At 37.8% G+C, this 13,881-nt stretch overlaps 1 protein-coding gene across 4 annotated transcripts in view; it reads left to right on the forward strand.

The window, feature by feature from the left end:
• The first annotated feature begins 975 nt into the window (after positions 1-975).
• Positions 976-13,881, forward strand: part of CEP126 (centrosomal protein 126) — a 94,584-nt gene continuing 81,678 nt past the window's right edge. For 3 of the 4 annotated variants that reach the window (XM_027849557.1, XM_027849555.1, XM_027849558.1), the window contains exons 1-2: positions 976-1,115; positions 10,172-10,297. In XM_027849557.1, the coding sequence (XP_027705358.1) occupies positions 1,003-1,115; positions 10,172-10,297 (239 nt within the window). In that variant the 5' untranslated portion in view covers positions 976-1,002. The remainder of the gene's footprint in view (positions 1,116-10,171; positions 10,298-13,881) is intronic. The other variant, XM_027849556.1, reaches the window with a different exon arrangement.

A 13,881-nucleotide genomic window follows, 5' to 3' on the forward strand; every position in this document is an offset into this window, starting at 1 on the left:
CCCATCCCCGGCAGTGAATCACTCTGTGTCAATAACTGGCAGCCCACCTGCGTCCCAGGGCGAAGGCAGAAACCACCACAACCCTTGACACTTTAAATGTGGTAATAGGATGTGGACATGGATGAGGTGGGCTGCCGACTGCAGTGCGGGCAGGGGCAACCTCAGAATCGCAGGTTTAGAGCTGTGAGGGAATGGTCCATTTCATCAACTGTCTGAGCGGAGTGGCATCTTTCCGAACGGCTGAAAACCGAACACCGGCCCCTGGAATGAAAGCCAACACGTAGGTCATTGTCCAAGAGGAGAGGTTCAAATGTTGTTGCGGGGGTGGGGGGGTGATCGGAAGATTTTAAGACCCCTCCACATCATTCATCAGGAAGAACTGAGCACTCCTCTAATCCCACGGTGGCCCAACTCTGTCACAGACACGGCTCCTCGAGAACGTTCTACGTTCTCCCCCATAACTCCCTCGATGCCCCGCTCCCCAGTCGCGCGGGCCCCGCGAGGCCGAGTCGGTGCCCCGGATTGGCTGCTGCCTCGGCCGCGGCCCCGCCCCTTCACCCCCCCCAAGTTCGGTGTCCTCGTTCCCTCCTTTCCCTACCCCGCCCTCTACCCCGAACCGACTCCCGCAGCTCTCGCTCCCTAGTTTCCGTTGCGAGGGTAGCGGCGTCTGTTGGTTGTCAAGATGGCGGCGGCGGCGGAGTCGGCCGGGTTGCTGCTGCTGCCGCTGCCAGGCGGGGTCGCCGCCGCCGCTGCTGCTGCAGCAGCCGCTGCCATCGCCACTGCCACCGCCGCTCACACCACCAACAGAACCGCTGCGCGGAAGCCGGGGCTGGCGCGGCCCACCCTGCTGCACTCGTAACTCGAGGCCTCTGGGATCTAGGGAGTGGGGGAGAGGAAGGGAGGGGAGGGAGGGGTGGGCAGGGCACGGGGGGAGGGAGGAGGGCACCGCGCAGCTGACATGAGGGAAGCGTCTTGGGGTCAGCAGAGAGTCTGGGCTGAGAGATGCTGACGGGCCGGCCTGGGGCCAGGAGCCCAATCCGGGGACCAGACACTGCTCCTGCCTCCCTGGGCCCCCAATGGAGAAGCAACTTTACCCAAGGGAACAACTTATATCAGTATCCTTCCTTGGCAAACCGCGTCAGAAAGGGTGATGGGTGATTCTGAATGAATGATGACGGTCATGGCCAGGACCTAGCCCCACCCCCACCCGCTCTACCTCGACCCCTGCTTGGGGGGCTGTCACTAATACCTGTTTCGAGTAGTGTCTTTGCCCGGCCTGTCCTTGAAAAGGAGGTGTGTGCTCGAGTTACTTTTTATGACGGACTCTTCTTCTGCCCACTTACCTTATTCCCAATTATTCCGAGGTTTTTTTGTTTGTTTTTGCTAATTCTTGTGCATTTTAAAAACCTTCAGTCTCAGAAACACACATTTGGGTGGTTTTTTCTTTCGCTTTTTGTTTGTTTTTTCCCCCTCTGTGTGTCACAGAAATGACTGAATCTTTTATTTCTTATACCTTTCAGTTCTTCATCAAACTCCTAGGAGAGAGAAATTGTATAGATAATTAAAACCTACCGGTAACCCCACAACCGAATTTTGTTACCAACTTAGCCTCTCCCTCCACCCCACTTTTTCACCAAAATGTGATGAAAGGTTTCTCCAAAGCTCATTTTCTCATCCCATATCCTCAAACTGTTGTAGAGTCTTTGACGGAAGGGAGGTTCAAGTGACTTGGATAACCCACAAATTGGGTAATTTACCTCACAGAAGTTGAGAATTTAGAGAACTTGGGAGAAATGGATGCATTAAAATATATATATATATGTGTGTGTGTATATATATATATGTACATACATACATACTAACCATTTCATAATATGATGGTTCGGTAGATTGTGGTATGGAAACCTTAGTAAAATATCAACTATGCTTATTCCTTTAAAGGATACTGTTTATGATAAGCCTTTGGATTTTCAAAGTGATAAGTGATAAAGATGCTCTGTAAAGCATGTTTACAACTACCAATTACCTTTATTTGCCCCAAACCTGTGATTTCATCTGGTATTCCTGCTGGGAAGCTTCCTAGGATGCATAGTGGCAACTTCCTTGTTACTTATATCTTAGAAAATTGTCTGAGTGGGAGGTTAGCATATACAATAATTTGTCAGGCAGGCCTTGAACCTATGTCTTTCTGACCTTAAAACCTGCCTGCTCTGCATTATTCCATGCTGCTTCTCACTTGTTACATAGTTATTAAAACTTAAAGTTTTCAAATATATTTTATTCTGAACTTTAGGCAGTTTAAATTGAAAATTATAAGTTTAACCTAATTAAGATTCAACCTAATTAATTGTCACTCATTCACTTAAAACACAACTGATTCAGTTCAATTCAAAAATTTATTTGATAAAGATCATAGCCTTGTTCCCCTATATTCCTGAACATTGCCATTTCCTTGGACTCAGAACTGTCATGTAACTATCCCTTTGTTATGTTCTTTTGACTTATCTGTGAACTGGAATATATGGGGGTGGGGAGGCATGGTACAGTAGAAGAAGCACCAGATTTTTCATGGAGTTTCAAATCGCACATCCAACATTTGCTAACTGTATGACTTTTGGCAAATCAGTTCATTTCCCTGGGCTTCAGTTTCCTTAAATACACAACTGAGGGAGTTGAACTAGATGAGCCCTTGAGGCCCCTTCCAGCTCAATATCTATGGTCTTATGGTAGTTGTACTCCCTTCTTTTAGGGGATCATTTTTATGATGGCCATAGCCATACTTTTTAAAATGTTAAGGCTTACCACTAAAGCCTGCTAGACTTCCTGGATACAGTATCAGAGAATCTCTTAGAATGAGAAGGCATCTCAGAGGTGATCTAGTATAAGAATTCCCTCTACCCCAGAAGACCTCCTCTGATGGATGCTTTCTGCCTAGTAGTCTGGCTATGGACCTCTTCTCACAAGAATGTTTTAAATGCATAAAATAAAATATATAGGATCACAAGGAAACAATTATGATGAAACCATAAATTTCAAAATTTTTTTAAACCCTACATTAGCAACCAGTGTACTACACTATGCTGATACTGGGTTCCAGCACCTTATCAACCATTTTTGTTCTGCTCTTTCTAATCCAAAAATCATTCTCTCAGAGTAAATGGAAGCAAAATAAAAATTGAACAGTTCTACTTTCTCTTCCTTGTCCATTACAATGATCCCATCTATGTCAGTACCTTTTTAGTAGTTTCTTAAAAGGATATTAAGTAAAAGAGGCAAATTGGTGAAGTGCATTCCTCTTCTTTAATTGGAGAGCCCTATCACAGAAATAATTATGAGACTCTCTCTAGGGGCCTTGACTTAGCAATGCAGTTGGTTGTGCAGATCTGTAGTAGATTTACCATCATTTATTTTAAATTGTAACCTCCCCAAGGCAAACGCCAGCTACAAGGGTTTCACCATACTTCTCCTTTTATGTGATCCTTTGAGAGGACCATTTTAGTATAAAGGAGTCCATTTAAGACTTGAATAGCACCTATGTACCTGAAATGTGTAATTATTTGATGTGCTATTTATATACTTACTATATTTCTATATTATAAATATTCTAAAATTAAATGAAAAGGCATTGGTTAATTTGATGACAGTGCAAATTTTCTTTTTCTGACAGTCCAAACTTGCCTCCTTTTCTTCTATATATATATAACTATATATGACTAAGCGTGTCTGCAAGCATTCAACAGACTTTTAAAAATAATTTTTTTCAATTAACATTTATTTTCTCTCCCTAAATATCTCTCTCCACCCACTCCAGCCATTAAAAGTGAAAAAAAAAGAAAAAACTCTTGTAAGAAATATATGCATAGTTAATCAAAACGAATACCATATTTATCATTTAAAAATATGTCTCATTCTGCATCTTTTGTCCATCACCTCTCTTGTCAGGAGGGAGGATAGCATTATTCATCATTGGTGTTCTGGCATCATACTTGGTCATTACATTGATCAGACTTCTTAGGTCTTAAAAAGTTGTTTATTTTTACAATATTGTTATATAAATTGTTCTCCTGATTCTACTTATTCTGCATCAGTTGATACAAGACTTCCAAGGTTTCCCTGAAACCATCTCTTTCATCATTTCCTATGGCTCAATGATGTTCTATCACATTAATAAAACAATTTGTTCAGTCATTATCCAAATTATAAGCACTATCAATTTCGATTTCATTACCACTGCAAGAATTACTATAAATATTTTTGTATATATAGGTCATTTTTCTCTTTCCTTAATCTTCTTTAGGATATAGGATTAGTAACAATATCACTGCTATCAAAGGACATGCACAATTTAGTAATTTTTTGGTTATATTCTAAATTGATTTCTAGAATGCCTGGGCCAATTATAGCTCTACATCAGTGCATAAATGTACCTATTCTCCCCTCCCAATATTTGTCATTTTTCTTTTTTTGTCAACTTTGCCAATCTGAGGAATGTGAAGTGGAATCTCAGAGTTGCTTTAGCTTGAGTTTTTTTTAACAATTAGTCATTTGAAGCACTTTTTATGTCTATTGATAGCATAGATGTCTTCCTTTGGAAACAGCCTGTTAATAACCTTTAAACACTTACCCATTGGAGAATGAGTCTTAGTTTTATAAATTTTAATCTGTTTCTTACTTGTCTTGGAAATTTATCAGATAAACTTTCTGCAAAGATTGATTTCCTGGTTAACGGTTTCTTCTCCTTTTAGCTACATGCAATCTATGCCTTCTTTTTTAAACTTTTTTTTTCAACTAACAAAAATCTATCTTCTCTCCTTCCCACTTCCCCCTCCCCCAATTGATAAAGAAAAAAAAAAAACTCCTAACAAATATACATGGGCAGCTAGGTGGCCCAGTGGATAGAGTGCCTGGCTTAGAGGTAGGAACACCTGAATTCAAATCTGGCCTCAGACACTTACTACTTCTGTGATCCTGGGCAAGTCACTTAACCCTGTTTGCCTCAGTTTCCTCCTCTGCAGAATGAGCTGGAGAAGGAAATGGCAAACCATTTTAGTATCTTAGCCAAGAAAACCCCAAATGGAATCATGAAGAGTTGGACACAACTGAAACAACTGAACAACAACAAATACATATAGGCAAGCAAAACAATGGCCATGTCCAAAAAAAATGTCTTAATTTTCAACCTGAGTCCACCACCACTCTCTCAGGAGGAAGATACAATGTTTCATCTCAAGTCCTTTGATTCATTGTAGAGCACTGTGTTGATCAAAGTTTTTTGCCACGTCTTTAAAAGAAAAGAGTGGTAAGAGAGGAATGTTCTCAGCATCAATGTTCTAATTTGATACAATCTGTTCCTTTTCCCCTACTCTGCTTTCTCCTTTTCTCTTCCAAAGCCCAGTCATAGATTCTTATCCTTTATTTCTTTCCTTTTAAACTTCTCTTCAGTATCCATCCTCATGGTTAGAGTCTGTTTTGCTTAGGACTAATCTTTCCTGTATATGTCCCCTTTCTTATTCTTCCCTGTCTCTTGTTCCCCTTCTCTCCTGTCTCCTATTGAATGAAATGTATATCTGTATTCAGTTGTGAGCATTATTATTCTTCCTTCCTTTGACCAGATCAGGTGAAAGTGAGAGTCAGGCAATAACCCTCTCTCACCCTCATCCCTTCCTTATTTGTATAGTCTTCTACTCGCACTCTGATTATAAGAGATAATTTCCTCCTTCCTTCCTCATTCTTCTTCACTCCCTTTCCCCTTGCCTTTCTTTTCTTTTTTTAAGATAATCAAAACTTTTTTTATTTTATTATACTCCTTTTTATGACCCTATGATGATAGTTGACTGAGGAGATTCATGTATTGTCTCTGTACATCAGAATATAAACAGCTCATCATTTTTTAGTCCCGTGTAATTGTTTCTTATATTTACCTTTTTATGGTTTTGTTGATTCCCGTGTTTGTACTTTAAAATTTCTGCTCAGCTTTGGTTTTTTTCATCAGGAATGCTTGGAAGTTCTCGATTTCATTAAAGATTCATTGTCCCCTTTATGATTATGCTGTTTTGCTGGTTGAGTTATTCTTGGTTCTAAGTCTATCATATTCCAATATTTCCACTCATTTTTACTGGTGGCTACTAAATGGTGTGTGATCTTGATTGTAGCTTCTTAGTACTTGAAGAATTCTCACTTTCCAGTTGTTTGCAGTATTTTTTCCTTGACCTGGAAGCTCAGTGTTTTGACTGTAATGTTCCTAGGAATTTTCATTTTGTAGTTTCTTTCGGGAAGCAATCAGTAGATTCTTTCTCTTTTCACTTTTTCCTATGGTTTTAAGAAATCTAAGCAGTTTTCTTTTATGACTTGTTAAAATATTGTGCCTAGGCTCTTTTGTTGGTCTTGACTTTCAGGTAGTACAATTATTCTAAAAATTTTTCTCCTCAATCTAATTTCTAGGTCAGTTGTTTTTGCTAGGAAATGCCTCTCTTCTGTTGTTGTCGTTTTTTTCCCAGTCTTTTGACTTTGCTTCAGTATTTCCTCTTGTCTCATGGTGGCATTAATTTCTTTTTGGTCCATTCTAATTTTCAAGGAGTCTTTTGGTTGGGAAGGTTTATACCTCATTTTCCAAACTGATAATTCTGTTTCCAAATCTTCTTTCCATAGCTCTCATTTCTTTTCATTTTTTATCCTAGAACTTCCATTTCATTTCCATTTGTTTTCTCTAGATCCCTCATTAATGAAAATCGTTTTTAAAAAACTCTTGTTTTATCACTTCCAGGGATTCTAGTTGGATTAGTACCCAAGCTATGTTTTTCCTTGATACTCTGTTTTTAGATGTTTTAGAGTCATTCTCTTCTGTGTTTGTGTTTTGAACCTCCACATTGCCGTAATTGCTCTTTATGGTTAGAATCTTTTTTCTTCACTACTTCTTCCAGCCTTATTTCCTGACTTTGGACTTGGTGTTAAAATTAAGCTGTGTGTACTTTTGGAGGGAATGGCTAGGCCATGCTTGGTCCCGTTCATTGTATTCTTGGATCCTTATGTTGTTTTCTCAGGGTATTGAGTATTGTATTACTCTGGGAACATGGAAACAGCTTAGGCTGGGAAGTTTTCAGTGTGCCCAAAGTGGTCTGATCCAAGGCAAAGTCCAAATGTAGTATTTATTTGTAGTATTCCTGGTTTGAGTTCTGCAAGTTCTTGACCTTTGTTTGAGTCTGAGCACCACACCTGAGTGCTTGCCCCTCATTAGAGGACCAGTATACAGCTTCTAGATTCAGACACCTCTGGCCATCTGGAAAGCTCTCGAAGTCCAGAGAGACAGAACTACAGGCTCCTCTTTGATCTTCACTTCCTGCCCTGGTTATTTTTATGTAGGCTTCAGATGGACCTGAGTGCTGGATCAGGATTCCTGTCCCACACCTAGAACCACAGCCACAAAACTGCTACTTGCTTCTGTATTTACTATTCTCTCAGTATGCAGCCTAAGGCTAATGAACTCTCCTTGCCCTAAACCACTACCCCTAGATGCAGGTCCCATCCTCAGTCTGCTTTAAATCTGTAACTCAGTACTGGGTTAGTGAGCGACAGGGCTGCCATTGGATACCTGTTCCTTCTCCCTACACAAGGTCAGGGACTTTCTGTTGCCATGATACACACCTGTGCTAAAAGTCTCCACAAATACCTGGCTAGACCCTTTCCCCATTATCTTCAGTCCTCTGTATCTGTCTTCCAATGCAAACTTGTGCTGAAAAAGTGACTGTGATTTTTTCCTGGTTATCCAATCAGGATACCATCTGGTATAGTTTCTAGATCTTTGTGAAGTAGTTGTGGGAAAGAGCTCTGCTATGTTATTTTCTTTTGTGATCTTGCCTGTCTTCCATTAATTAAGGGTGTACCATGTGCAAGGTGCTTGAGATACAAAGACAAAAATGAAACAGTCCCTGTCCTCAAGGAACCTACATTCTAATGAGGAATATAACATAAGAAATAGGTCCAGTGAACACCTAAGTGCAGCTTCAGGTGCTCATAACTATTAAGCAGAGGAATTGCTATTCATTAGAACAATCTCCAGTGCATCAGACTCTAATCAATCAATGGACATTAAGTGCTTTCTATGTGCCAGTCACTGCGCTTGGTGCTGAGAATACCAACATAAAGATGAGATAGTCTCAGCCCTTGCATAGCTTATGTTTTATTATGGGTATACAATATGTTCACAGAGAAGTAAATAAAGGATACAAAACAAATAAATACTAGTGGGTGGCACTAAGCTGAAGGAGTCAGGAAAGGTCTCAAGCTGAGCCTTGAAGGGAGTTATAGATTTCAAGAGGTTTGGCACCTCTAAACTTGGTAGATGATCTTCAAGAGTAGTTGTGGCAAAAAAAAAATTATCACCCTGAAATCAACTTGAATTTTCCTAACTTGGTTGTCAGTTGATGCACATACAGTCTTTTGGAGCCCATACTCAGAGCGTTTCAACCTTAGAAGAACCTGTCAGCTCTACTACCAAGGCTGGAAATTGCATTGGATGTTATGAAGAGAGTAGTCAAAGGCATAGTCTAGAATTTGCTTCTCTGTATTGTGGCCCTTGCTAGCTCCGGTGCCAATCTTACCTCTCTTCAAGAAGACTTATTTAGCAACTCTCATAACTTAACCACATGACTCCCCTCTTCTGGGGCCATGTTGAAAGAATGTATAACTGCAGCATGCCACCACCACTGCTTCTACATGGCTGGGTCTAGGCACTTAGAGTCCAGGATCTTGGAGTTTGGAATTACATTCTACTTTACTGACCCTGCTGCTGCCTGCTTTTGGCCTAAGAGGTTCTTCCATAGCCCCTCAATGGCTGCCATTTCAGGGACTGAAGCAGAGTGGTGACCAGCCACTGGGGGATTACATTGAGGGGGAAAGAGATTATGCTGTTGTCCAGATCTTGTCCGGGAGGGAACAGAGCCTTTTTTCATGTTTCTGGTCTTTGACCTATGTGCTCAGCTGTCTCTAGATCTCCCCCTGCTTTGCATGTAGTAGTCACTTAATAAATACTTGTTGAGTGGTAGAGTGCATTTGGGTGAAGATTAGTGGAGAAACAGAAGGGTATTATTGTCGTGGAAATATAATACAATTCACCTTAACAAAAGTAGTAAATAGATGGAAATCCAGGGAATAGATCACAAACCTCTCTCATGGAGTCATGATATGGTAGTGATGGGAGACTTCAACTATCTAAACATCTAATGGAGCACCCTCTTGGTCAAAAGAACTAAGAACAATTGAAAAATTCTTGAGTTGCTTTAATGATAATTTAATTCTCTGAAAGGTAGAGGATGCAACAAGGGAAACAACGATTCAGGATCTGAATTTAACCAAGGGGACTCTGATTACCTAAACAGAAATGATGGAAACCTTGGAGAAAACGGACTATTCATTAGAATTTGTGATAGAAAAAAAGAGAAGAAAGTCTGGTGTATACACTATATTTCAGGAAAGTGAATTTTCAAAGTGTTCAAAGAAATAATTAGTAAGCTTATATAGTCCAAAATTTTATGGGTGAAATTCACCTCTGAGAGCCTTTAAAGGAGGGACTGTATTCTCCTTTGAAGAAATAATTTTGGAAATGTAATTAATTTTCTATTATCTTATTTCCTATGGTGAAATTATATATATATATATATATAATATTGAATCCTGAAATCTTTATGAAAGTTTTTTTATAAAAAGTAACATATTTTTGTAATTAGTCACTTTATTGATAATTTTTAAAAAAAAATTTTGTATTATCTGAGAATAGATGCTTTCTTCAAATCTACAGGTAACAATACTATCTCCTCAGTTTTCCTGGAGCTAGTTCTTTGAGTAGTTATGCCAAAACTTGACTGTAACACTATTATATATTTCATATATTGGATATATTGGAAATTAGTCTGGCTTGTTGACTTCATCCAAAGTAATTGTAATTGAAGAGGTCTTTAGTAAGGTTTGTATATGATACAGATCTCATTGACATTGTTATAGATTGGAGACTCTGTGCTACATGAAGGCAGGGACTGTATCTCATCTACTCTTGACATCTTTTCCTAAGCTTGATTTGGTTGTCTTAAAACTAAATGTGCTTAAGAAATGTTTGTTGAATATGCATTTGTCTTTGAATAGAGATTTAAATAAACTACTTTCCTTAATTTAACATTATGACTAGAAATATGAAGATCCATCTGGAAAAAAATTTAGAAGAAGAACGTCAAAAGTTACTGCAGGAACAAAGACTATGTCGAAGTCGAGCACGTAAATATTGTATAGAATCAAACAGAAGAAGAAAGTAAGTAATTATAGTTTATTCTAGTAGTTTAGAAACACTTTACTGGTTTTACTAGATGATTGAACTTTATGTTCTTTAAAAAAGGTGGAGGTAGTGAATTTTATTGACCTAAATAATAATATTGCATCTTCCAAATAGAGTGCTATCTTTAAATTTTTTCAAATTTTTATTTTTACTTTTCTTCACGAATCATAAGGAAGTGATGAATTGTCTTTTGAGTTGTCTTAATTATGCCATGTATAATTTTTACAATAATGTTTTTCTTCCTGTTTTTACAACATTTTATGACTAAATAATAGCTTACCATTTAATCCTTTGTGTCTGGTTATGGGGCTTGATCATATTACTTACTCATTTGTGTCACTCACATTCAACCATGTAGGAAAGCAAATGCATACTGTTAAGGGGTCCCCTGACTTGTCCTTTTGAGTTGCCGTGTTTTCCAGAAACACTGGACCCAGAGTGTGCAAAAGGCCCTGAACATGTCAAGGATGAACCTCCCCCACCCTAAGCTGACATAATTTGTTGTTTGCACCCCAGGCTGGACTCTCTGTATGTCCTTGGGAGTCGAGACAGGTGCTAGTAAGTCTGCACTAGACTGGAAAACTGCTTATGTACCTGGGACCCTTATAGATAAGCAGACCATCATAACTTCATGGTCCAGCAGTTCCCAAGGGAAAAGAATGTTGCTTTTGCCATCTTAATTATTCATGGTTTCTTCTCCCCTGCCACTCACATTTAGGTGGAGATTTCTATTTCTCCTCTTCTCTTTGTCACAATGTCATAAACAAGCTTCTGTTTGAAGTGTTAACTCTGTGCACTCTCTTAGGCTTCCACATGCATGCTCATTTTTCTTGTAATAAATCTAGTTGCAACACAGTGTCTCATGGACTTGTGATACTATTTTTGGTTAACAGTACACACACATATGTATGTATGTGTATATATATGAAGAGAGGTATGTGTATATGTATTTAAAGTTTAAAATAAAGTTTACATATATGTGTAATTTGAATAGTTATGTAAACAGGAAGAGTATATAACAGTTGGAAATCATGTGTAAATGAATGAAAACCTAAAATAGATCAATACCTATCTATAAAAAAAGAAGGCAAAGTGAAGTACAAGTACTCAGTATTTATGATTCCTTGGCATTTTTCAGTTTTTCTAGCAGCACATTTTTTGGTTGTTTTTTAGGACTAGGTTGTTATAGTCCCTTTAAAAAAACTGTTGATGTTTTTGGTACCTTCTCCAACTTACATGATTAGCAGAGCATATTAATAACATCAGTGTGAATCTGCTGCAAATCTGTCTTGGGGAAAATAAAATTATTTACCTTTTCTCTTTGCTATATTGTCTTTTTACATTAACTCTTCCTTTGTTCCATTAATTATACTTTAATGTCTTTTTATTAGTACTTTTTCTCTTTGTTTCTGAAGGAAACAGGAAAATAGAGCATAGGTATTCCATGATATTTGTTGTTTTCATAAATTAGCATTTTATTTCTTTGGATTTTAAAGTCAGAGTACTTAGGTTCAAAGCCCAGCTCTATCACTTCCTTCTGAGCAAGTCATTTGTCCTCTTTGCATGTCAGTTTTCTCATTTGTAAAATGAGAGGATTAGACTAGTTAACCTCTAACCTCCAAATCTGTAATTCTGTGATTTTCTGTTCACATATTTTCAGCTGATTCTGTAAATATTATACACATCAATATATTCATGGTTATTATCACAGCAGTTAATCATTTTTACCTAAAAAACTACTATCTTTCTGGATATTATTAATCACTGCAGAGAAGAATCTGCTTTTAAGTTTCTAGGAGGTGAAACCTTTTTTCAAAACCATTTTTTATGAATGTAAAATACTACAAGGTAGCACTTCACAAAAAATTTAGAACACCAAGCCAATGACTCACATGATCTATGGTACCTTCATATATTTCTCAAATACCTCATTGTGTCATAGAGGTGACCCAGCAGAGTATAAGTTCTAATAGGTCTTAATATGTACCTATGGATATTTTTGTAGAACTAAGTCTCCTTTTTTCTTTTCTTGATACCTATAGGATGAAATCCTAGCATTAGACTCATTGAGTCAGAAAGTATGTTCAATTTTGTGGCTTTTTCTCATTATATATTCCAAATTACTCACTCTAATGCTTGTATCAGCCCAGAGTCCAACAAATAATGTAATAAAATACCTCTAAAATACTAACAGGATTCAGTTTCATCATTTTTGCTCTGTCTGTCAATGTAGTGGTTATCCGATTGTCTAGATTGGCAGTTCCCCAGTTGCTAAAGAATTTGAGCATCTTTTCATGTGGCTGTTAACAATTTGCATTTTCTCCTTCCAGATTTGTTGGTTCATGTCCTTTGAACCAACTGAAAGAACATATATTATTTATATAAAATATAAATATGTTTTGTACTGGGAGAATATATTTTACTTTTGAATATGTATGACTTCGTATAAATTCTGGATGTTGGACTTTAATCTTAATGTATTTTCTGCAAATATTTTCTGAATTCATTTCTTTTTGCTTTAGAGAGTTTTTGTACAAAATCTTTTTATTTTTATATAATTGAATCAATAAATTGTCTTCAGTTATTTCCTTTTGTTTGATTAAAAAGTTTCTTCTCTCCATCATTGAAATTAATATATTATTCCTTTTTCTTCTAATTTTAATGACTATTTAGTATATGATGTGAGGTAGTTATTTAAACAATTTTGTGCCATGAAGCAATTACATTTTTCCAATATTTTTATTACAATGATTTCATTCTGCAGTTTTAAATATGGGCTCATCAAATACTAACCTGTTCTTCACTGGATTCTGTGAGGGATGCTCCCTTTCTTCCATCCATCTGTTTCTCTATGCTTTTTTTCCCTACTACCAACCAGACTTAAAAAATAATTACAAATATCTGATTCTATGAAGTAGAGCTTTTGTAATTTTGATTGGCATGGTACAGGGATGAAGGAAGGAAATCTGGACCTGTGACTTCATTGATGGAAATTTTTCATTATTGAAATGACTACTACTATTTCAGCTCAGCAACTTAACCTGTAATTAATCATGTTAATGCCTGAGGCACTAAAAGTCTAAATGTCGTGCCCATAGTTACATAGTGAGCGTGTGACAGAAGCTGGACTTGAATCTAGGTTTTCTTTTTTTTCAGCTAGGCAATGGGGTTAAGTGACTTCCCAGGCTCACACAGCTAGTAAATGTTACGTGTGTGAGGCTGGATTTGAACTCAGGTCCTCCTGAATCCAGGGCCAGTGCTCTATCCACTGCTCCACCTAGCTGCCCCTCTAGGTTTTCTAATAGTAAAGCTAATCCTTTGTATGCTAAACTAATTTACATCTCTATTTTTTATTTTATGTTTCATAGAATTGCATTAATCTATACATTAATTTGAAAAATGTTTATTAGTTCATTATATTCATTTCATCTAACTACAAGCAAGGGATATCCTTCTATTTGTCCAATTCTTCCTTTATTTCTATTATAATTGTTTTGAAGTTATTTTTACATAGGTCTCTCCTATATCATCACAGGATAATGAGATCATTCGCTATTTGT

Source organism: Vombatus ursinus, unplaced genomic scaffold (genome assembly GCF_900497805.2).
Source record: "Vombatus ursinus unplaced genomic scaffold, bare-nosed wombat genome assembly UNPS02007612.1, whole genome shotgun sequence".
Classification (NCBI taxonomy): Eukaryota; Metazoa; Chordata; class Mammalia; order Diprotodontia; family Vombatidae; genus Vombatus; species Vombatus ursinus.